We start from the raw sequence: 22054 nt of genomic DNA, 5'->3' as shown, positions 1-22054 counted from the left end.
TGCAAGACAAGAACTGTAAAAAAAAAAAAAAAAGAAGAAAAAAAAGAGGGCTTTCTACAAATATTACTTATTTTTAATATCACTGTGTTTGAGTTGGAAATTAGGTAAATGGAATTCATCCATCCAAATTCTTCATGCTTCTTCTATCTCATTAGCTCCATAGCCCAGGCAAATAATAAATGCTTGCAATATTGCTGTATTTTAAGTGCATGCTAGACACTGGAAATGCATTGAACAGACTGTTCAAGAAACTGTATTGTTCTTGTTCATTGTCATTAGTGGCCCATGTATTTTGATTCTTATGAGGTAATGACATATAATAACAAAGGTTATTTTCAAATCTTACTACAGATCTTTCGCTCAGCTCATTTCTATGGGAGATAACCACATCTATTGAGATAATGCACCAGATGTTATTCAGGGAATGACTATCAATTTGAACCAATATCTGTAAAATAATCTATTTTCCAAATGCAAATTGCTTTCTCTACATGTCCTTTTCTTCCCAGCATAACCACCCTGTAAAACTCTGCCTTTCTAGTAATTCCTTGACACTGCAAAGCGTCAACTGAGTGTTTCACTGGTACCTGTCTATTGTTCCCTTTTCGGTCCACGACAAATTTCTTTTATACATTCTGGCAAATATATATTTTACTGTTGCAAACATTCATAAAGGGAAAGTACACAGATTCTAATCAGGATCCCTTACACGTTTAACACAGAACTGCTTTTGCTATAACTTATAGTAAGTCTGTCTTTTGTACCAGCCATCTGATATAACAGAACTTCATTTGACTCCATCACCCTTCCAAAAACTCATCTTGTCTGAAAGTGGGTGTTGCTCTTTTACATGCACCACAGAAAATGCATTGAGGAGTCTTCTATTAATTTCAACACTTCTATCCTGTATCATTAATTCAAATGCATTTCAGATTCTGACCCAGACAGAGATTTTTCATGTTAATAACTTGCCTAGTCTGGAAGGGACTCAATTCTGACCACACAGAGGTAACACAACACTAACAGCTGTGCGAAAACACTAAAATCAGGTGGGGATAGAAGCTCGATAGAAGACGCATAGCTTCTATATTTAAACACAAACACACTAAAAATACGCCTCCATTCCTCTACAAATCTGCTGAAGTGTTAGGCCAGTGCTTCTCGCACTGTTTGTAAAGTCAGTGCTTGTGGGATGGAGGCCTCCATTCCATTTCCATCATATCAACTACTGGAAGTATATATTGCACTGCTTTCATAGGCCATTCCTTCTGGTACTGGACTACTACAGCCACTGAGAATAAATTTTCCCTGAGAAAACCAGGCATTTGATGCACAGGACTCTCCACCACAATGCTTCAACATGTTTTAAAATGGATCTCCTCCTTTACCTTTTTCTCTACAATTTTTATCTTTTCATTTTCTTGAAAGTAGCAGAGTCTTTTGTGATTTTCTGAAGTCCAGCTAGCAAGAAAAAAGTGAGTATCTGAATACATCAGAGGTTATTTTAAAAATGTCATTGCCTGTGTGGCCATTGGTCATGGAAGCATGGCCAAAATATGCCTTAACTTAAAAAAAAATAGAAAAAATAGTCAGTAATGGTATTGTAGCACGTTATTATTGTCCTTGTCCTTGATTTGAAGACAATTACTTTATTTTCTCTTGCCCACTTCAGTTCTAATGTCAAGGTTGGGAGCACTTTAAAGAAGTCATCTGATTTTACCTATCAAGCTGTGTGATAGCAGTCATCATTATGTGCTAAGGAGAATTTACAGTTATAAACAATGCCTACCACAATACAGCCACTAAACCCCTCTGTTCATTCAAAAACATAGTTTCTGGTTCAGGATGCTGTGTGTATTTGCAGTGCAAGGAGACAACCTTGTAGCACCCTACATAGCACAGATAATAGTAGCTGTGAAGATTCCACAGAATAGACTTAAATCTTCCAAGAAAAGGGGGCGGTAGATTGCCAACCCCTGGAGAAGTTCATGCCTCCATATCTTAAGTGCTATTGTATCCCTTCTAGACATATGCGTCTAGCTATATCTAGTGAGTTCATGTGAGCTTACAGGTCTTGCAACGAATATCTTCTGAAAGCAGTAGAGAAATACCATCTCTTCAAAGAGGCTATCCTATCTCAGAAGACTGGTGTTTTAATGACAGCAAGAGCCTGAAAAAAACCACCCTTTAAGTTTGTCCTCTGCTGCCAAGGATAGGGCAAGTGAGTATGCAATCATTGTTAATGTTGTATTTCTTTGATCTAATTTTTGGGGAGAAATTAAAGAAATTATGCAGTACTAGTTCATTCCCTTTAAGAGAAATGTTGGAAAAACCTAAAAATAATCTCCTGCAAGAAAATAAAAAGTCAGTGGATATAATTTTATTCAAGTGAATCATATCTCCTTTAAAGCAAAAATGTATAGGTTGAAATATGTTGCTGTTGTTGGACAACAAGCTGAACATGAGTCATCAGTGCGCCGCTGCAGCAACAAAGGCAAATCGGATCCTGGGCTGCACCTGCAGGGACTTACTAAGAGCAATAGAGATGTGATCATCCCATTCTACTAATTGCTTGTCATGCTGCACCTGGAGTACTGTGTCCAGTTCTGGTCCCCACAATTCAAGAAAGAAGCGGACAGACTGGAGAGGGTCCAAAGGAAGGCCACGATGATGATCAAAGGGCTGGATACCCTGCCCTGTGAGGAAATACTAAAGGAGTTAGGTCTTTTCTTCCTGGAGAAGAGAAGGCTCTGGGGGATCTCATCATAGTGTCCTAGTACTTACAGGCTGGCTACAAAGAGTATGGAGTAGTTATTACTACGTACTATGCCATACTATGGAGTACGGCAAGTTATTACTACTCTCTTCACAAGGAACTACATGGAGAAGATAAGGGGCAACAGGTACAAGTTGCACTGGGAGAAGTTTCGTCTCAAAATAAGAAAGAATTTTTTTTTTACGGTAAGAACAATCATTCACTGGAACAACCTCCCCAGGGACGTGGTAGGGTCTCCATCACTGGATGTTTTCAAGGTGTGATTGGACAAGGTGCTAGATAATCTCATCAATGCTCCCTTCCCCATGGAAGGTTGGACCAGATGATCTTTTGAGGTCCCTTCCGATCTGGGCTGTGCTGCGATTCCCTGTTTCTCCGATATGTGTATAAAGCAAAATTTTAAATTTTAAATACAGCGTATTTGTTTCTGTAATGAGCAAATACAGGAGTTGTTTAGATACAGAGTTCAATTTATGGATGCAAATAGTAACTAGAAATGAAACCTAGGAACATGTGACACATTGTTTTCAAAGCAAAATATGAACACTGGACATAGGCAATTAAGCATTCCCTATATTTTCTAGCAGAATATGCAAATTTGACATTCAAATCAGACTTCTAAAAAAAACTCACCCAAGCAAAAACGCTAAGAACATAAGCAGTCCAAAGTTTAAGCCTTTTTGCTCTAGCTTTAATTACTTCACCATAATTTCAGTTAAGGGCAAGGCACTTTAGCAGGTTATCATTTTGCTCCTCCCAACTGTTTCAAAAGTCAGTACAGTTTCCCCTGACAAAACATGTAGTGGACGGAATTTTTAGATGGAGAATTTACAGCAGAGTAGCATGCAGAGAATTCATTATAGCTAGAAGGAAGGCACTTTAAGAAGGTGACAGTATCGTTTGCATAATAGGTTTGCCTGTTGCAAACTAAGGGTAACTGCTGAACTGGCATAATAAATTACATACATTTTTCAGTAGCTAAAGAGAAGCATGCAGCTGGTTCTGGAAGAAAGAGGGTCAAAAGGCTGATCATATGAAGTACAAAAAAAACCCAGTGTTATGGGATATGCTGTTAAAATGTGCATTAACCAACACAGATATACACTGCTATTTAACACAAACTTACAGGACAAAGGAATCTAATGACCTGTAATTCAGGGCCACAAAGCTTTTAGGATGGGAGGACTTGATATGCCTCTCCCCTATCACATGATGCTGTGCAGCTCCTCAGTTAAGACCGAGTCCCAAGTTTGCATTTAGCATTTTCAGTGTGTAGTGTAAGTTCCTGCCCCATTCAAGTACAGTTTGTTCCATTGTTTGCAATTTCAGTATTCTGCCCTATGGTGAGATTTTGTAATATTATATTCTAAGGCCATAGATTATTAACATCACTGAACAAAAGGCATCGAAGTCCTCTGCAACACTTCAACTCTTCTTCAGGACTATTTTAAGGGCTAAAATGGAACTCTGGTGGCAATTAGGTCTTGGAATTGACCGCAGTGGAAGATCTGTAGTTATTCCAAGATAATTTTTTTTCACCTTTAGTTATTGGACATATATATACACCAGTGAATAATATCAGAATATGCTTATTAGATTTAAAGTGGGAAAGGACCAGAAGAGGTGATACTAGTTGAGGAAACCAAGTTATACTGCCTCTAGATTAAAGAAGTTGGCAGAGAGGGAAAGGGACCACTGTGAAATAAAGATCAGACTATGCCCACAGCACCTCTGGATGCTATGAAATGAAAACTGAACCTAACTGCAAAGGGTCTGAGCCAAAGTCCAGTGAAGTCAATCTCTTCTCTTTTATTGGGAGGGTGGGGTTGGTCAGACTCAAAATTCTCCTTGGCTGATTTAAGCTACCTTTGGTGTGAAATGGCTGCAGAACAAGTTTAGCCTAGGACATCATTAGGGCTAGCAAGAAACCTAAAGAGAAGAGCAGAAAACCATTACTGTATCAGCAAATCTTTTTATATATTCACACACACATATATAAACATCCATTGGCTCTTGCTAGCATTTGCAGTAACAAACAGTGCTATGAAGATATTGCTGCCCATGTACACCCTGGCCCTGTTGATCTATTCCATTCACACCCTATGTCTCTTTGTCTTTTGTTTTCTCTGGGATTTTATCAGTTCTAGAAAATGGACAGTGCTCTTATTGAGTGTCTTGAATCCAAAAGTCTATTTGATAGTCATTGCAGGCTTGATGTGCAGCAGTCTTTGTTAAGAAACACAGTGATCTTTACATAAACAGGCTGACCTTTGTAACTGGCATTTTGTCAGGATGGGCTGAAGGCGGGAGGGGCAGAGAAGAAGGGGAGAGGAGCTTGTGCTACTTGTTGCTGTAAGAGAAATTGTATTCTGAGGCAAAGAGGCAAGATGGTATGCCTTTCGTTTTTATTACTGCATAATGAAAAATACATATGTCTACATATTTAACAGCTACTACACTTGAAATGGATGCTGCGTTTTCTTCTTTACTAACCATAACATCCTTCCTTCACTCGTTTTCTTCCCTTCTCTCTAAAGAAAAAGACAATAAAAAACAAAGCAGGCTAAATCATTGCTAAGATCAGATCAATACTTTAGTATAAAAATGATTAAACATGCTGACAGGAACAAACCAATGTGATGCCAGAGGAATCTTGGGTTTCTGCCGTTGCCGAACCTCTCACAACAGATTCTGGAAACTTCAAACTGCCAGACTGGCAAATGTACATAAATACTTCGCACTGGTGCTTAGAGAGATAAATGAGAGAAGACAAAAGCCTTCTTGATCAAAAAGCTCAACAGAAATGACAGTCTCTTTTGAAGACCACATGTAGCACAATGTACAAGTGCTGGTGTAATATTGGTGGTCACTCCATATTGTACAGCATATACATCACATAGTCTATATGGTCACCGTGCTTATTGATCCTGGGAAGCATGGTGTGAACACAGCCAGGCTACCTCACTCGCATGCAGAGATGCCAAAGGTTCTCGTTGATCTGCAGGCTGTTCCCTGACACGGGCTGGCTTTCAGTTTACTCGGACCAAGCTCTTAGCCTAACTATACATAGGGAAATACGTTGTTATTAGCCATAAACACACGTGTCTGCTTACAGCACATATGTAGGAGAGGGACCGGGGACGACACGCCACCAAGCTCCATAAATGCTGGCACTGCCTCCCCCTCCCACACACACCTTGAAATTCAGCACACACTCTGGAGCCACTATGCGAGGAAAAGGGAGATTTTTCCACTGAGCCAGCTCGTGATTTCCATACAGAGAACCTAGAAGCGCCGGGGGGGGGGGGGGCGGTGAAGGGAGGATGCCCAGGGCAGGGAGGGGGGCACGGGTGATTAGCAGGAACATTTCCGCCCATCCCTCTCCCCCCACCCCGCAAATGTTTATCGCCGCGACGTCCCCCGCCCCGTGTCGCTCCGAGAAGCCGGTTCCCCACGCAAGGGCCCCCGCCGCCGCCTTTCCCTGGCACGGACGGCGAGCGGGCCCCGGCCAGGACGGGGAGGATGGGGCGGCCGCGGCCGGGCGCGCAGGCAGGCTCCGGCAAGGGAGAGCCGGCTCCGGGGGTACCTGTATGCGCAAAAAAAAAAAAAAAAAAAAGGATCTGAAACAAAGGCTGGGCCGAGGGTAGGGGGAGAGGCTGGGAGCAGGGGTCCTCTTACCCGGTCGATACCGCCGCTGTGGCTCGCTGGATTGCGGCTGGAGGAGGAGGAAGAGGAGAGGAGGAGGAGGAGCGGGTGCCGAGCCACCCAGCAGGCGGCCCGCGGGCTGCCTCCCGCCGCACCGGCCCCCCCAGCCCGTGCCGTGCCCGGCCCCGCGGGCTGCCCTCGGCCGTGCCGTTCCCCTCCCCCAGCCCCCCGGCGGTGTCGCTCCTCCCGGCGAAGCTGCGGAGCTGCCGCCGCCCGCCCCCTGCTCCGCGGTTCCCCGCGCCTCGCCGCGCAGGCGGCTTCCTCCCCCTCTCCCGCCCCCCTCCCTCCCCGAGGGAGACCGCCCAAGTCCTGCAAACCCGGCCGCGGGCGCGGGGCAGCCGCGGGAGCCGGCCGGTGTCCCCTCCCCGGCGGGCGGGAGGAAAGCCCCTCTCGGCCCAGCCCGGGCCGCCTCGGCTGGCTACAGCCTCCCGCTGCTCGACGCGTCTGGTCTTTGCTCGACCTAGACTGGCAAAGCCCTTCTCCTCCCGCCCGCTGGTGAGAGCCCGCAATTTGTTATTCTTTCCTTGAGGATCGCCACCATCACCACCAAAAAACCCTACCCCAACCCCAGCAAATCCTATTCCTCCCCGCAACTCCTCCTGCTATTCGGATTTCCTTCCCTCTCTCCTCCCCCCACTCCCCCCCCCCCCCCTTTGGGTCTTGAGCCTCTCTCTCCCCTACACATACACAGAGAGGCACGCACGGTGTGAATGGCTTGTTGTACTTGCTGCTGTGCCACACGGAACTGCTGATGGTTCCCAGTCTCACCACCGTGCAAAGCCCTCCTCTAGCTTGAAGCCGAAGATCATGGACTATATGCTTGGAGTCGGGATGCATTTTGCTCACAGCCGCTTCGCTTCCTGCAATTTCACCCGGTGAGTAGGTTTTATTTCACGTTCAGATTGCTTGTTTTCAACAAAAAGGGCACTTAAAAAAAAAAAAGGAGGAAAAAAAAAATCAGTTGCCTCGCCTTGCTTCTGAACCTTTCAGTAGCCTGGCTGGCTCCACTTTCCTAACTCGAAGAAATTGCGAAGCACCAACCCTGCTTGCCCACATCCACGCCGTACGTTAGTCACTGCTCTCGGCACTAAGTTGCAGTCGGCACCGCAACCTCACTTACAGAGTCTTTACCATTCCACCGCTTATTCATCACGTTATTAATGTTTTCATCAGGCACTGTACCTGCTACATTCTCTAGTTTAACCCTTGCGGATACAGCTGATACAGCACGGATGCTGGAAGGGCTCAGTATTTATCCCCGTGTAGGAGGACGGACAGAAATCGCGGGTGGCTGAGGGAGCCGGGAGCGTGTCTAAAGGAGTGTCTGAAGTCTGCGGGGGGAGAGAAGGTGGAAAAGTTCATTACTCTTTCCGATCCCCTGAAGAAGCTTGGATTGCACTGGGGGTGGGGAAACGTTCTCCAGAAAGGATAGGAAAGGCTTTCCAGACATAATGAAATCTGTCCTGTCGCTTGGGATGGAAGGTGACAGCGCGCCGGGGTGCGCGGGGGGGCGGGGGGCTGCGGCCGGCGCGGGGGGAGCAGCCTGCGGCTGCAGCCGACTCCTGCTCTGCCGCTGCCTGCTCCCGCTGCACGCCCTTCCCGCATTCCTCAATCCCATCGCACCTCCCGGTTTTATTTATTCCAGTTTTTGGGAGTACCTATATTTCTGCTGGCCTGAGGAGCGCAGGATAGGAGCGAGGCGTCGTCTTCACGAGACGTATGCTCACATAAATACCTACCTGCCGCGTTTTGAAGCGTAGAACGTCTTCTGAATCAAGTAGGGGCTTCTTTACTTTGAAAGAAAAATAGAGAAGAGGACCAAGGGAAATAAACACTTTTTGTTAAAAAAAGGACAAATGCCTTCAGAGTGCTCTTTGTGGCTAATGCTTCCAGTATTTCTGTGTCTCTAATTAGCGGCAGAGATCCACCCACGTTCAATATAGCAGAAGGTAGGGAGGGAACATGTTACTTCTCACGGGGAGATATTGACTGGGCTCCATTTAACTCTGTCGTTCGGTGTGCAGGATAAGTGTGTGTATGTGTGTGTGTGCAGTCATGTATCCAAAGCGGTACATGCAGAGATCACAAGGAAGGTGCTAAGGCTTGCAAGCAGGTAGAGATGCCAGTGAGAAATACAAGAGATCTGAATTTATTGCCTGGTGGCAAGCAGAGGACGGAAAAGATCAATGCCCCCTTCAATACCGTGCTCCCGAGAGTCCCCCCCCCCCCGCCTCCAAATTGCTGGCTGATGTCGGGAAAGGGGAAGTGAAAAAGCCCTTCAAGCGTGGAATCCAAAATTCATCCTTCCTCCAGCTCCTCTCTTCTCCCAGCAGCTCGAAACCCCCATGTCTACTTCTGCCCTTACAGCTAAGCGTCCTTCTCCCGAAGTCTCCCCTCCAGGGGGTTTTCCCATTCCCGTCATTGCCGACCTGCCTTCCCTGCCCCCGCTAGCCCCCTCGCCGCACACACCTCCTCCTGCCCCGGGCCCCTTCGCACGGGACTGGGGTAATTAACCAAATACCAGCCATTTCTTCCGAATTACCCGCCTCTGACGCTGCTGCTGGGATACTCCCGCACCAGGCTGCTCAGGAGTTTCCGTGCAGTCATCCCCCCTTCCCTTCCTAGGTATAGAGGATTACTTAGGTAAGTGCTTTTCAAAAGCTCTACCTGATTTTTAATCTTTTTTTTTTTTTTTTCTTTTTCCCTAAACCTTGGGGAGAAAAGAACCCAGGAAGTCCTGAGGGATTAATTCGCTGTGGAAATAGCTCACCCGGTGAGCATCACCTCGCCGTGCTAGTTAAATGCTCTCGCTCTGCAAGAAGAGATTTATGTGCCCATCAGCAGAATATTTCCCGGGTTTAAAAGCACTCTGTATTCCCTCTGTGCCGGCGAGGGTGGGAGATGGTAGGACACAGGATGAGGGCAGTGGAGTTGTTTAGATCACAGTCACTGCCATGGTGCCTGGGCAGTAAAACTGACACAGGTTGGACCGAGTGGCGTTTCTGTACTCAGCAGAAGGCAAGGGGGACACACACCCCCCAAACCCTTTGCATACAAACATCAGATAAATCAATGCAATTCATGTAGGCTTAATGGGCGATTGCAACAATCAAGCGTGAGGTATGCTTAATAGAGAAGATTCCCATTAGCCTTGATGGTTCATTTCCAGCGCTCAGCACTCCCAGACCAGAGGATACTCTCCACTCACATTGCACTGAATGACTCAGAAAAAAATAGGAATGCCAGGCAGGAGGCTGGCGGTTTTTTTGCTTTGCTTCGGTTGGTTCTTTTGCTTTTTGTCCAAAAGACTGGTAGTGTGGAAATACCTCCCAAGCCCCGCGGCCCATTCCCGAGGGAATGGTCCCAAACAGCCGTCTTCCCTTCAGTTAGGCGTTCAGCCTCCCTGCGTGTCTGTGTCTGGCTTCACTGTCAAGGATTACCTCCACCTTCTCTGTTCCCTTTGCCTCCCCTGGAGCTGTGTGGCTCTGGGACTCCCTTTTGGCCGGGAGTTAATTTCCTAATTTCAACCACTGGCAGTGGCAGGCGGACACCCAGGGAGGGGGCTCTGGCAGAGGAAACACCTTGAAAGCTGCCTGTCAACGTCCAGCCCGCCTGCTCACTCGCCCGGACTTAGCCAGACACCCTTCCTTCGAGTTGTGCGTGTCTCCGGGGCAGGGTACCACGGCGAAGGTGGGGTGGCGGGGCGGGCCGCGGGGCCCGCGCCGACGCCCGCAGCAGCAGCAGCAGCAGCAGCAGCAGCAGCAGCAGCAGGAGCAGGAGCAGGAGGGGCTCTGGGCGGAGCGAGCTCCTGCAGCCGGGTCCCGGCCGCCGGCTGCCGGGACCCGCAGCCGCGGACCAGCCGCAGGAGGAGAGGGTAGGTCGCTGCTCCCCCCCCCCTCCTCGGCCACCTGCCACTTTGTAGGGGAAGGAGGTACAAAACCTCCGGGGGAGCGGGTGCCTGTTCCGCTCCAGCCCAGCAGATGCCCGTCTGTGCGGGTCGGCAAGGCTGCCCGCAGCCGGGAGGGAGAGACTTGGCCGTAAAGAGTTAATCAGGGGTGGCAGGGTGCTCCAGGCATGAGTCCTGTGTGCGCCTCATAGATGCACTAGCCAATCCTAGGCGACAGAAGCATGAACTATATGTAGCATGGTGTGAAAAGCGAGGTAAGGAAAATAGGGTGTAAACTGTCACTGTGTATTGGAAAGCAGGAGACCTGCTTTTTGGGGCTACGATTTCTGTGCTACTTAGACACTATCATGCATTTAAAAAGGTAAGGGCTTTGTTGCCAGCGATCTCTATTGTGGTTCACTTCGGAATTCAAGTGCATTTTCTGGGTACCTTTCATTAAGTGTTAAACTGTGTAGCGCAGAGAGTGGGAAGAAAGTGGAATATGGTATGATTTACTGTTTGGGAATTTTTTTGAAAGACTACATCAGTTTCAAGTTGTAATGATTTCTTTTAGAGATTAAGCAAGTGCATGCATGTGAAGTAAAGTAAATTCACGACTGGCAGAAAAATGTAATGTATGCGATAAGTGAAGGATGTTCTGTTGTAGCATCAAAATCAGTCATGGATCCGTATCAAATGAAGGACAATGGGAGATAGATGTTATTTTGAAAAAAATGTACAGAGTAATTCAGAGACACGTATCTAACAAGCAAGTCTGACAGAAGAAACAAAAAAAAATCATTTCCTAGAAAAGCCCACATCTAACTTTATTTAAATATGGTATCGCAAAAGGATGCTACAAAAAGAAGTGAAATCAAAACCTTATGGAGTCTGTATTTTCAAAGATGAGTGACTCTGACACATTAAGTATACAGAGATAAAGCTAGAGTGGCCCTACTTACATTTACAAGATGTAAGAAATAACTTTTGAAGGAGCAATCCATTTAGGTATCAGACTTCACAGACTGCTGTCAATGCTCAACTCCAACAGTACATGGAGTTACACATTTTAAATAGGTGCTCTATCAGCTTTACCATAGGACCTAGCTTTGAGAATAGAAACATTTAACTTCTATCTCTTCCTCTCTATATCTAAGCGTAGCAACAGAACCGTAGTCTTAGATGATGCTGTTGCAGTGCTGTCTAATTGTGAGAGTTCCATAAAGAAACCACCTACAAATTCTTGCCTTCAACCATTTTTCTTCTAAATCATGTACATAAGTTAAGCAGAGGAGAAAAAAAGAAGTCTGTTATATTTTCAGTAAGCTGATCCACCTCCAGTGAGAGCTAACCTCCCCAACAGACGCTGAGTTCACCAGAGTTGCTGTGTTTGGGGTGCTTGTTCACGAAATGCTGAAACACTGTGAGTGAAAACGTTAACTAGGAAACACAAAAACAAGCAGCTGAATGTTTTACAGATCTTGCTGCAGAAGGCAGCATTTGTACAACAAGCCAACAAAACAACTAGAAGATCTTCAAGTGATGTAACCACCAATCTCATCCTTTCCCATTTTTTCTACTACTGTCTGAATGCTATTGTGAAGAATTAATTCTAGGCGTCTACTCATTGTTTACACCAATGTGTGTCTGGAAAGTTATTTCTTTAGTCACATAGATTGCAGTGACTTTTCACTCCTCTCAATCCCAGGTAGAGACAATGATTTATGGGACTAATATATTTTTACTTCAATTGGATTAATTTGAAATTGAGTAATCATATCTGACTATGATCAGTCGAAGAAATTTCTTGCTTGAGATGCAACACCTATTGAAAACAAAAGAAAGCTCTTTTTACCAGCAAGCTTGCTTCTTCAGGATGTTTTTAAAATTTAAATGGAAAATTGGAAGATCAATCAATTTACCTAAGTTTTTGCTTAGAAGAAAAAGGGAGTGGTGGGAAGTATTAGATGATAATTTCTGGAAACATAGTGTTTTCTAGATGTCATGTATGCCTAGTGCAGCCCTTGCTTATTCCTCCCAAAGCTTCATCTCTCCTCAAAATCAGCAGCAGACATTGATTTTTTTTTGTCTCTGCTGAAACACTAGTAATCTCATATGGGAGCAAAATCACCAGAAATAAATTTTGACAAATAGAGCCAAAATACTCTTTCAGAAAGGTTGTATTAGAGAAAACTGTCCTGTTAGACTGCTGCAGGTAGTAACTTACAGCTAGTCATTTTATGGGGAAGTTATCTTACTCTTCTTCTTGATTTCATCCTATACCCTCATAAGAGAGGGCATTTTTTAAAAATAAAATTGCAACCACATTCTCTTCATAGCATTGTTTTCCTATTGTTCAATATGTCTGCTGTTCAGTGAGGGCCTGATCTTGCACAATTAAAGGAGATCAGAGCATAGCTATTAACTTCACTGAAAGCAAGATCAATTTCCAAGATAATAATTTTGAACCAAAATGAACTTCAGATTTAGAAAAAAGAAAAGCGAACATCATGAAGTTACATGCTGCATACTGAGCAGTGTAGGACTTTGCATATCTTGAGTCAAATAGCATTAAAATAAACCCCCCTGATCTTATGTTGTTTTAGGTTTCAGTACTCTATCATCATGGCTAAATCAACATTTTTCTATATGAAGTTGAGGAACATTAAGAGAGCTCCATTTTCTGAAGTGCCCCACTGAGCTGCAGGCATTTGGTACCTTGCAACTCAAGTCATCATACTGCTGAAAGCTGTAATGTGAATAATTTGGTCTTCTAGCTCTAAAATTAATCGTTTATATGTACCACAGTAAGTGTGCATACATAAACATAGTTTGTATATGCATACATAGATATAAATATGTATGATATACACTACACATATTCCCCCATTCATCCCTCCACACACACGGTATGTATAATTACTCTTTTGCCCTGGCTCGTATCATGTGACCAATTATTTAGCACTGTCTTTTTCCCGTCTCCCATTGAAAATCTCTACTTGCTCTATGTGCCACAAAATAACGTGCTGACAAGAGGAAAAGAAGGACACTCTGCCATGGCAAAGCTTTTCATGTTTAACTAATGAGCCTCTCACAAAAGCCACAGATTTTGTTCCACCTTCAAAAGAAGATTGACCAGGCAATATATACTGTTAGCTAAATTAAGACTATTAAACTGTAGTGGTTTCTTTTATAATGAGGTGAGATCCTAAGGCTCGTCAGTCAGGTACCTTTACTGTAGCAGTCACATTAATGCTGATTAGAAAATTCTGCTAATTTGCAGTAACACCTTCACTGCCACATCTACCAGCACTTGATTAATGAGAAAAGTGGTTTCTAAGGTATTTATTGTACACTGCCAAGTAAAGGACTTAAATCTGGGGAATCAGAGCACTACTTTCTACCTTTAATCCCATATTATTCATGACTACTGAGAACTCTATAGAGCTAATTTAGCTCTTTCAGTACTTATAAATCTATTAGAAATAACAAAAACACCTGGTTAACTGAACATGGATGACCACTTCGAAATCAAATGGGATTATTAAAATCCATTATAAATAAATTTCTTCTTAACCTTTTTCATTTTTCCTTTCTCTTCTTGAAATCTATTTCTAAGGAGGCTTAACATCACTGGTGAAAAGTACTGCTGCCTGCTGAAAAATGATATTGTGGATTGAGGTGGCAGCACAAGAGTATATTTTTAATTAGCTATTTTTCACCTAAAACATTATTGATCCCTATTCATTAGTGGTTTGGAGGACAGACAAAACAAATATTTATTACAACAAATTTTATCTTGAATAATTTTGTTTGTTTTGTACTTAATGTGCAGCCCTAAAGGTTAGAATTACTGCATTTTGAACATGAAGTTTTAAATACATGTAGTTTATAGATATATGTGTACTTTAGCATCTTGTCAGTGATCATATCAGCACTCGTATTTACTTATAGGGAAGATTTAAAAAGCAGAATGTCAGCATTCAACCTTTCGTTCTTCCGTCCTGAACTGCTGGCTGATCTACAGGGCAGAGCTGATACCTACCTCTTCTCCTTGAGAATGTGTAGATGCTCAGCCTTTCTTGGATTAATCACCTTATTCCTTAGTTTTGTACCAACATTTCTAATGAAGATGCTTGTTTATGTAAAGCAGCAATGTTTATGCAAGTGGAGACTCATCGTGCTGCCTGCCTCTGGAGACTATGAATTTATTTCACATAGAGCCATTAGTCGCTGTTGGCCATTAGTTGGTGATGTTCTCTTTTTTAATCACTGGTCCTGTGGGATATGAATCTGACTCATGGACTTAAAAAGTAAAAGCTTTAGTAACTTACTAAGTACCCTTTAAGCTATCTGTTAGCATAAGTTTATTAGATTGATTCACAGTAGTTGAAGAGTTGGTAGTGGCTTTTTTTGAAAGGTACTCTTATTTATAAGACAGCTTAATTTCTTCACAGTGGTTTGTCTTGGCTAGGCAAAGTCTAGAACATTTTCTTTTTCTCAGTCTTTCTGGAGGAAAAAAGAAGAGGGTATAATAAAACCTATGTTCGTCATACTTAGACCGCAGTGATCTGTAATCTTTAATAAACGGACTATGTGTCTCATTCTGCACTGAAAATATACTAGCTGAAAGTTTAAAGCTTTTCAGCATTAGCTTAGCACCTTTCTACTAAATCAGAATGTGGTTTTAGTCTATCACATAGCTAAATTAAAACAGTAGGGAGACTGTAATTTGTGATGAGACTTTGAAGCCCAGACTTTCTCTCCTTGTAGTTTGATGTTCACAAGAAAGACATCTTTTAGCAGACAGATTTCTTCTCTCTAATTTTGTAATTTCTTCTAAACTTGCCAAAAATCAAGACTTACAAGGAAGGTTAGGTGTTATACGAGATAGCAGGCTGCCCAGTATACATGACATAATTATTACACGTACAATCAAGCTTTGTGTATTATCCATCCTGAGATGCAATTAGGTCCAGACTGGCTTGCTGAAGCTTGAATCTCTGCTTAGTCAGCCATAAAGTCCTTATTCTCACTATAAAAAATTAATAGCTATAACATGAACATTTAAGAGGATCTGGCTACTGCCCATATACTAGCTATAGGCTTAGAATGTTGCAGCAAAGGGACTTATGAAAAACCATGCAACAGTTCACAGTAGGATCAGCTGAACAACCATGGTCTCTTGAATCCTCTATGAGTCCTGTCTAGGGAGCTTGCACAACAGGTAACAAGTTGTTTCTGGCAGGAGGACAGCAGTGGTATAAGTTTATTTTTTTTTCTGCTAGCAGAAATAGGTTGAAGCTTAGGAAAGGAGTTTTAACCATCCATTTACACCAGCTGAAAGCTGGCTATACCATCTGTGAAATCAGCTGTAAAATATGCTATGAACTCTGGAGCACTTTTGTCTGAAAGACAAAATAGAAGAGCAAAACAAAAACATTACCATTCTATTAGATATCAATATTTAGAAATAAAATAAAATCATCCATTCTTACTGCAATGTATCTAGAAAAGTGCACTGAAAGAAAAATGTCATGCCATTAGATCTTTATGGAGACTATTTCTAACTACTGGTCTAAACTGTAACCACTTATTTTCACATGGAAAATAAGAAGAGTGCAAATCCTTGATCAGATATCACTTAGCTAAAATTACAGGGCTATATCCCATGCCTGTGCCAGAGCTCCTAAACTGAGAAAATCATTTTTAGAAATAAAAAACCCCATTATTTTTGTGATAACATTTCAAAACATGAACAGGATCATGGATTAGGTTAGGTAATACCTGAGGGGCTGTAAGTACATGAAACTAGGCTATAAACTGGATTTTGTAAATATGTCCCCATTACAGTCAATGGAGTTTGTTGCTTCTTTGGCCACCTTCTTAAGACCAGAGAACAGCTACACACCATTATTTTTTCTTTTCATTATTGTACAAACAATATTAGCACTTCAACAGCTTCAAAGAAACTTCTATTTTTTCTGAGACTGACAATTCCTTTCCTCTCCATCCTTTTTTGAATGTTTGTTGCAGAATTTCCAGAAACAGAAATTTTAAGTAGCAACAAAAATAGTCAGCCACTCTGTTAGTAGAATGAACATCTTCCTTTTTGTTTTATGACATTTTTGTCATTCAATGATTTGAAAGTGCTTGATAGACATTAATTGTTCCAGCTTCCCAATACCCTTCTTTTCTGATCTTATGGACAGAATCTACAATTAAAGAAGGCTAAGGGGCTTGTCAATGGTTATACACTAAAATCAGAGCTATACTTCAAGGTACTGCTCCAAGTACTCTCCCTCCTCTATAAACTGAATCTTCTCCGGCTCAACAATCTGTTGGTGAGCAAAGTTTCCTCCCACCCCATCTCATTTTAGCCTGATATGAGTCCTTCTGCATGAAAGAATAATCAGTTATATTTGGATTGGTCCTCAGCCTGGAAAAACTAGAACTAAAGCCTTAGTGTATGACCTGTAAATAGCTGTTTCCTCCCATTCTAGATGGCAGCAACTGAAATAGCCCTGGGTTTTGAAACTAGTAGAAGGATGAAACTAAACAGGTTAGAGGTGTTTGTTACTCTGATGTGGTTTACTGGATATGGCTAACTTACATGTGTCTTAGTATGCATGCTCTTTTCATAGCCAACTGGTACTTAGCTGATAAATTGGGCCAGAAACTCTTTGGGGACTAACAGTTATGGGGGGAAAAGGAGATATACTACTAGAAATAGGACTTCATGACTTTCCAGTGATAGTTTAATATTTCATTTTAGGGTATACTCTTTGCAAATCCTAAGGCCCTACTTAATTGCCCTTAAAACACATCCAATAAGATTATCACAGCAGAGAATATTGAACATTTTAAAGTTAAGCATTGAGTTTTAAAAAATTCCAGTAAGCTATATTGCAAGCTTCTAAATATCTGTCTCCCATTAGGATTTTCTACAAACTTGAATGCTCCAGTATGCAAAACTGTATGCCACAATGATACATGTCAGCTTGTGCCTGGGGAAATACTGAACCAGAAACTCTCCCTATGCTGTTCTTTTTCTTTTCCTGTAGCACAGATCCCAAACTTATTCGAAGAGAGCTTGTTCTGTTTCCATTCTAACTCTTTTCGTACCATCAGATGTTTTAGCTGAAAATTTTTGGACAATTTGGGACAATGCTTAGTGTAACTTGTGCAACAGAAGAGTGACTTAAGACTCAAATGTCACACACAGTCTTACATGCAAAGATTTTTTGCACATGGGACAGTCCATGTGCACTCCTGGACTTGAAAAGATAATGATTTAATCCCCTATGAACTTTTATGATTGCTAAAGTACAGTGATCCAGCCTGGAGCAGGTTTAAAGCAGCAGGTTTTTCTGTGGCTTCATGGCATCCTGGATGTCAGTCAGCTGAAACCCAGGGTTCCATCAGGGTCCTGCTTAGCCGTTCCAGAAATTAACTTCATTTTAGCTCCTTGTGTGACTGATGGATGTTATCTGCCAAGGACTTAGGTACTAGTCTCCATTTAAAGATGAGGAACTGAGACACCATAAAGAGTGAGTGGATTTCTCTCTCTCTCTTATGCACCTACACAATCCACATTTGGGTCATCTAGGTGCCTCATGTGTTTTCATAAACCATGCACTCTGCCTTTACGCATCAAGGAGCGTGGCTCCTCCTGGCTCATGAGTGCAGAACCAGGGCTAAAGCAGCCAGCGTCTGCAGCCAAGCCTGGAGCCGAGCTGTGGCATGGTGACCTCCAGGCAAAGATGCGCGTGGCCAGGCCCAGGGTCCAGCCCGGGCGCTCAAGTGCTGATGCGGGGGCCGGGGCAGTCACGCTAGCACCAGCCAGGCAGGGACTGAAGGTACAGGAGCCCCTGGTCAGCCCCCGGGGGTAGGTGGAGGCCCCAGATGAGGCCGGTCAGGGCCATTGAGGCCTGTTTGTACACTCAGGGCCCTGATAGCTGATTTCTTCCCTTCGGGGTGTTGCAGGAACAGATTCACTGGCTAAGACAGAAAGACTGAAATTGCAATTCGGGGACGCTGCCCTACGTCATCAGCTAACACACATAAGGATCCGTTTGCACAGGAGGATGAACTTAGATTAACAGATTGAAAAAGCACCTGAGGGAATTTATACATCATGATCTGGGCAGCAAAGGAAAAAATTAGGTCTTTTACAAATATCAGGCATTAAAACAATTACCTTGGTACACCTGACAGCTGGTGCGTACTTCAAGGGCTAAGGAGAGAGGCACTAGCTGTACTGGGATGCAATAGAAAGCACGTGGGTACATCCAGTTAAAGACACACAGGCACTTGCAGGAGTGAAATTCTACAGGGACAAAGCAAACACCTAGGCATGTTTCGTGGGCAATAGCTGTAACCTGCGGCAATCAACTCTCACGTTCCAGACAGACCCGATGATGGCTGCAGAGGTCGGGCTGACATGTTCTCTCTTTCTGAGGGTGCATTTTATTTTTGCTCCTCTTCTCTGAAGGCTGGGATGAGGAAAAAATAGCAGGATTGCTTTTACAAAAAAAAAAAAAAAAAAAAAAAAAAAAATCAGACATCCTGTTAGTTCTCTGTTTCAGCTTTTGAGGACATAGTTACAGGGGTCTTGTCCTTGTCTCACATAGAGAAGAAAGCTGAAATCTGGCAGTGGAGGAAGCTCTATTTGACCAAAGAAAAGGTGTTGCTTTAGGGTGTGCATAGTCAAAGCAGATACCGGGACCTGATATGAGGACCCCACTTACTTTTAAGCCTGGAATGTAAAACTCACTTAAGGATGTTAGATGTAGAATTATTTTCTCCTTTCAGATTTGCCAACATATCTGCTTTTGAGTCTCTGCTGAGGACAGTTCCTAGGTCAGGACTTATTGTAGCTCACAATGAATAACAGAGAACAAACTGATTCAACCCCCCCTCATTGAAAATCATCTGTTGATAAATATATTTTGTCTGTCCAGATGCCTTCTACTTCTTCCATAATGGCACAAGCTGTACCCTGCAGCTCATGTGCATCAGACCTGGTGGCAGGAGAGCTCTCCATCCTTTAACTCCCCAACTCCCTACTCTGTTTCTTTGTTCTACCAGATGTTTAAGTTGTCTTTCTTGTTACTGCACCAGCCTTCTGGTGGCTCTCAAAATGTGTGAAAGCTAACCACTGTCAAACAGCTGCCTAAGAGCACAGGACAGAATAGTCCACCTCAGTTCATGAGACCTTTTGCTGTCCTTCAGGAAGTTCAGCTTAGGAGAGTTTATTCTGTGGATTTGGGTATCTTCCTTTGAAGAACGGAATCCATGTGGCAGCTGAGAGCAGAGCAGAGCACAAGTGGGATGCTCTTTTGCTCTCTGCTATACTACCCTCCTCTGTAGCTGATACTGATTGCAGCACTTTCTGCTCTTTTCTTACACAGCATGTCATCAGCTTCATGGCTATTTTATTTACACTGGACTGTGTGAGAATTTCAAGGAGAGGTGCCACCCCAGGTCTCATTCATTTAAAGTTGTTAACATGCAAAAAATTGCTTTTTGAAAAAAACATCACTGATTATAACACAGAGTTCTTATGAGTAGGTCCTGTAGTGCTTTACAAAGGTGGACAACATGATCATCACACTTCAGATGAGGAAATGAAAGCAAAGAGACATAAAGTGACAAACCCGGGGTCTTGCAGCAGATAAGAGTAATCTTTGAGACTCAGACTATTGCTTTATTCTTTATGCAAAATTTCTTTCCATTTTTCAGTGTCAAAATACCCTTGAAAATAATGGTCGTGACTTATCTTGCCTTTTATGAGCTTCACTGCTTTCCTTTCAGCTGCAGTGAATAAAATGTTGCTTCTTGCCATTGATTCAAAGTTGAAGCCACTGGTAGCATTCCTGAGAATTTTGTGCAATAGTTAGAAAATAAAGAATTTACTTCATTCTTGTTTTCCATGATGTGCAATCTAAAAGAAATATCAAGTGTACCCTGTTACACCTAGTATTGTACTTCATCAAAAGTAGTAACTTTGAAATCCCTAAGGCTTATAAATGAATGAGGGACAGAGAACCAAAAACCTCATAAATGATAAAATTATGATCTTACTGAAATCTGCCTACCTACAAACAGATTAGTTGTATTGTATTTGTTCTCAGATTTTTTCTTTGTTTGTTTGTTTTTAAAGGAATATATGCTTACTATGATTTTGATTAGTTCAAAGAAAACTAGGCTTTGTGTTTTGCATAAAACCCCACCATCTTAGAGACATTAAGGTTTCTAACTCTTGTGGAGAGATCAACATAGTATTTCCTGATAAGTTACTTATTACTTTCCTTTGAAAGGACATATCTGAGAGTAATAATCTCAAATTTTGATTTCATCATTTATGTAAAGTTATGGCCAGGAGAATCCTACTTCAGCATAGAGGATTCTCAGCTTTCCATGGAGAGCTAGGACATTTCAGCATTGTCATGGAATTCTAATAAGCATAAAAAAAGCCAAAGGGCTTCAGAGCAATCCTGGTCTTCTGCATTTCTGTTGTCAGAAGGAGATCTCTGTGAGATGCAAAGAGAAAGAGGGAATGACAGAAGCAAAGCTGTGCTCATTTCTGTGATGCTGACAGAGATTGCAAGGGCATTGTTTCAAGTGTAATAGAGGAGAGAGCATCTCAGACCAAGGCCACAGCACCTCCCAGACTCTCATAATAGAGATAAATATTGAAAAAAAAAAAAAACAAACCCAACCCTGATCTTATTAAAAATGTCTGTACATTTAGTGTACAGTTATTTTATTTTGATTCTTGAGAACTACAGGTGTAGTTGTGGCCAAAAGAAGCTACTGATGATGCCTAACATCAACTTTATTGAGTCTTATATAAAAAGTTACTCCACTAGTGAGCCAGTAACTATGTATTTAGCAGCTATATCTCTACTGTATATTAGCACATCTGTTTTATACATGACTCTCATCTCTTAGGAAAAAAAAAAGGTTTCATGCAGTGAGGTTACCACAGATTCATCTTTTTTTGTTTCCTTGAGAAAATTTTATACTGTTTCTATTTTAGAAAGGATTTAAACTTACTGATTTGCTTTTTCTTGAACATTGCTGTCCACACATCTGGGCTGGTCCTATATTATTCTGTGTATCTTAGTATACATGATTTGTCAATTAATGCTCTATAAGCAAGAGAGCTTAACCCACAGATCAAACAGACACTTCAATTTGTACTATTTTAGGTACAGCAGCTTAGTGAGTTCATAAACTACCCATATGTAATTATATATCATTTCTAATGTTAAAAAAAAAAAAATTACCTGAAAAAAGGGAGACTGAGTTTGGTGGGCGTTGCCCTATAATAGGATGACAACAAAAAGACTACAGACATCCTGCATTCTTGTTCACAGCTGAAGCTTGATGAAATTTGTCCCAGTCGCCACAATGTTTGTTTTGCACTTGCCGGTACTATATTCTCAGATGATGTAAATGCATGGATTTTGCCAGTCTTCAGCACCCTCTACATGTTCATGAAAGCTTGGACTTAGCTACAGTATTTCCAGAAGATGCTGAGTCAGATTCATTCTGCATTAATGCCAGTGAGGAGACAATAGATTTCTAACAAAGAATTTAGCCCATTATGCTTCATGAACTCACTGTAACCTCAGAACTTAGAAGAGGAAGGACTGAAAACTTATTAGGATTCGCAAGTG

The 22054-nt window shown here is 42.6% G+C and overlaps 2 protein-coding genes across 4 annotated transcripts in view; one reads left to right on the top strand and one right to left on the bottom strand.

Moving 5' to 3' along the window:
* Nucleotides 1–5164: 5164 nt before the first annotated feature.
* LOC115349069 (protein SPT2 homolog) lies at nt 5165–7318 on the bottom strand. The gene is made up of 4 exons (XM_030032774.2): nt 7169–7318; nt 6455–7080; nt 5409–6362; nt 5165–5307 (listed from the first exon to the last, which is right to left on the bottom strand). The coding sequence occupies exons 1-3, from the start codon at nt 7316–7318 to the stop codon at nt 6179–6181; spliced, it is 960 nt and encodes a 319-aa protein (XP_029888634.1). The 3' UTR covers nt 5165–5307; nt 5409–6178.
* BRINP3 (BMP/retinoic acid inducible neural specific 3) overlaps nt 7073–22054 on the top strand; it is a 227691-nt gene continuing 212709 nt past the window's right edge. The window contains exon 1 of one of the 3 annotated variants that reach the window (XM_030033864.2): nt 7073–7356. The gene's annotated coding sequence lies outside the window, so the exon portion shown is untranslated. Of the gene's footprint in view, nt 7357–10269; nt 10356–10398; nt 10750–22054 lie in introns of those variants that run through there. The other 2 variants (XM_030033866.1, XM_030033865.1) reach the window with 2 other exon arrangements.

Source organism: Aquila chrysaetos, chromosome 12 (assembly GCF_900496995.4).
Source record: "Aquila chrysaetos chrysaetos chromosome 12, bAquChr1.4, whole genome shotgun sequence".
Taxonomy (NCBI): domain Eukaryota; kingdom Metazoa; phylum Chordata; class Aves; order Accipitriformes; family Accipitridae; genus Aquila; species Aquila chrysaetos.
This window is presented reverse-complemented; position numbering and strand designations above follow the sequence as displayed.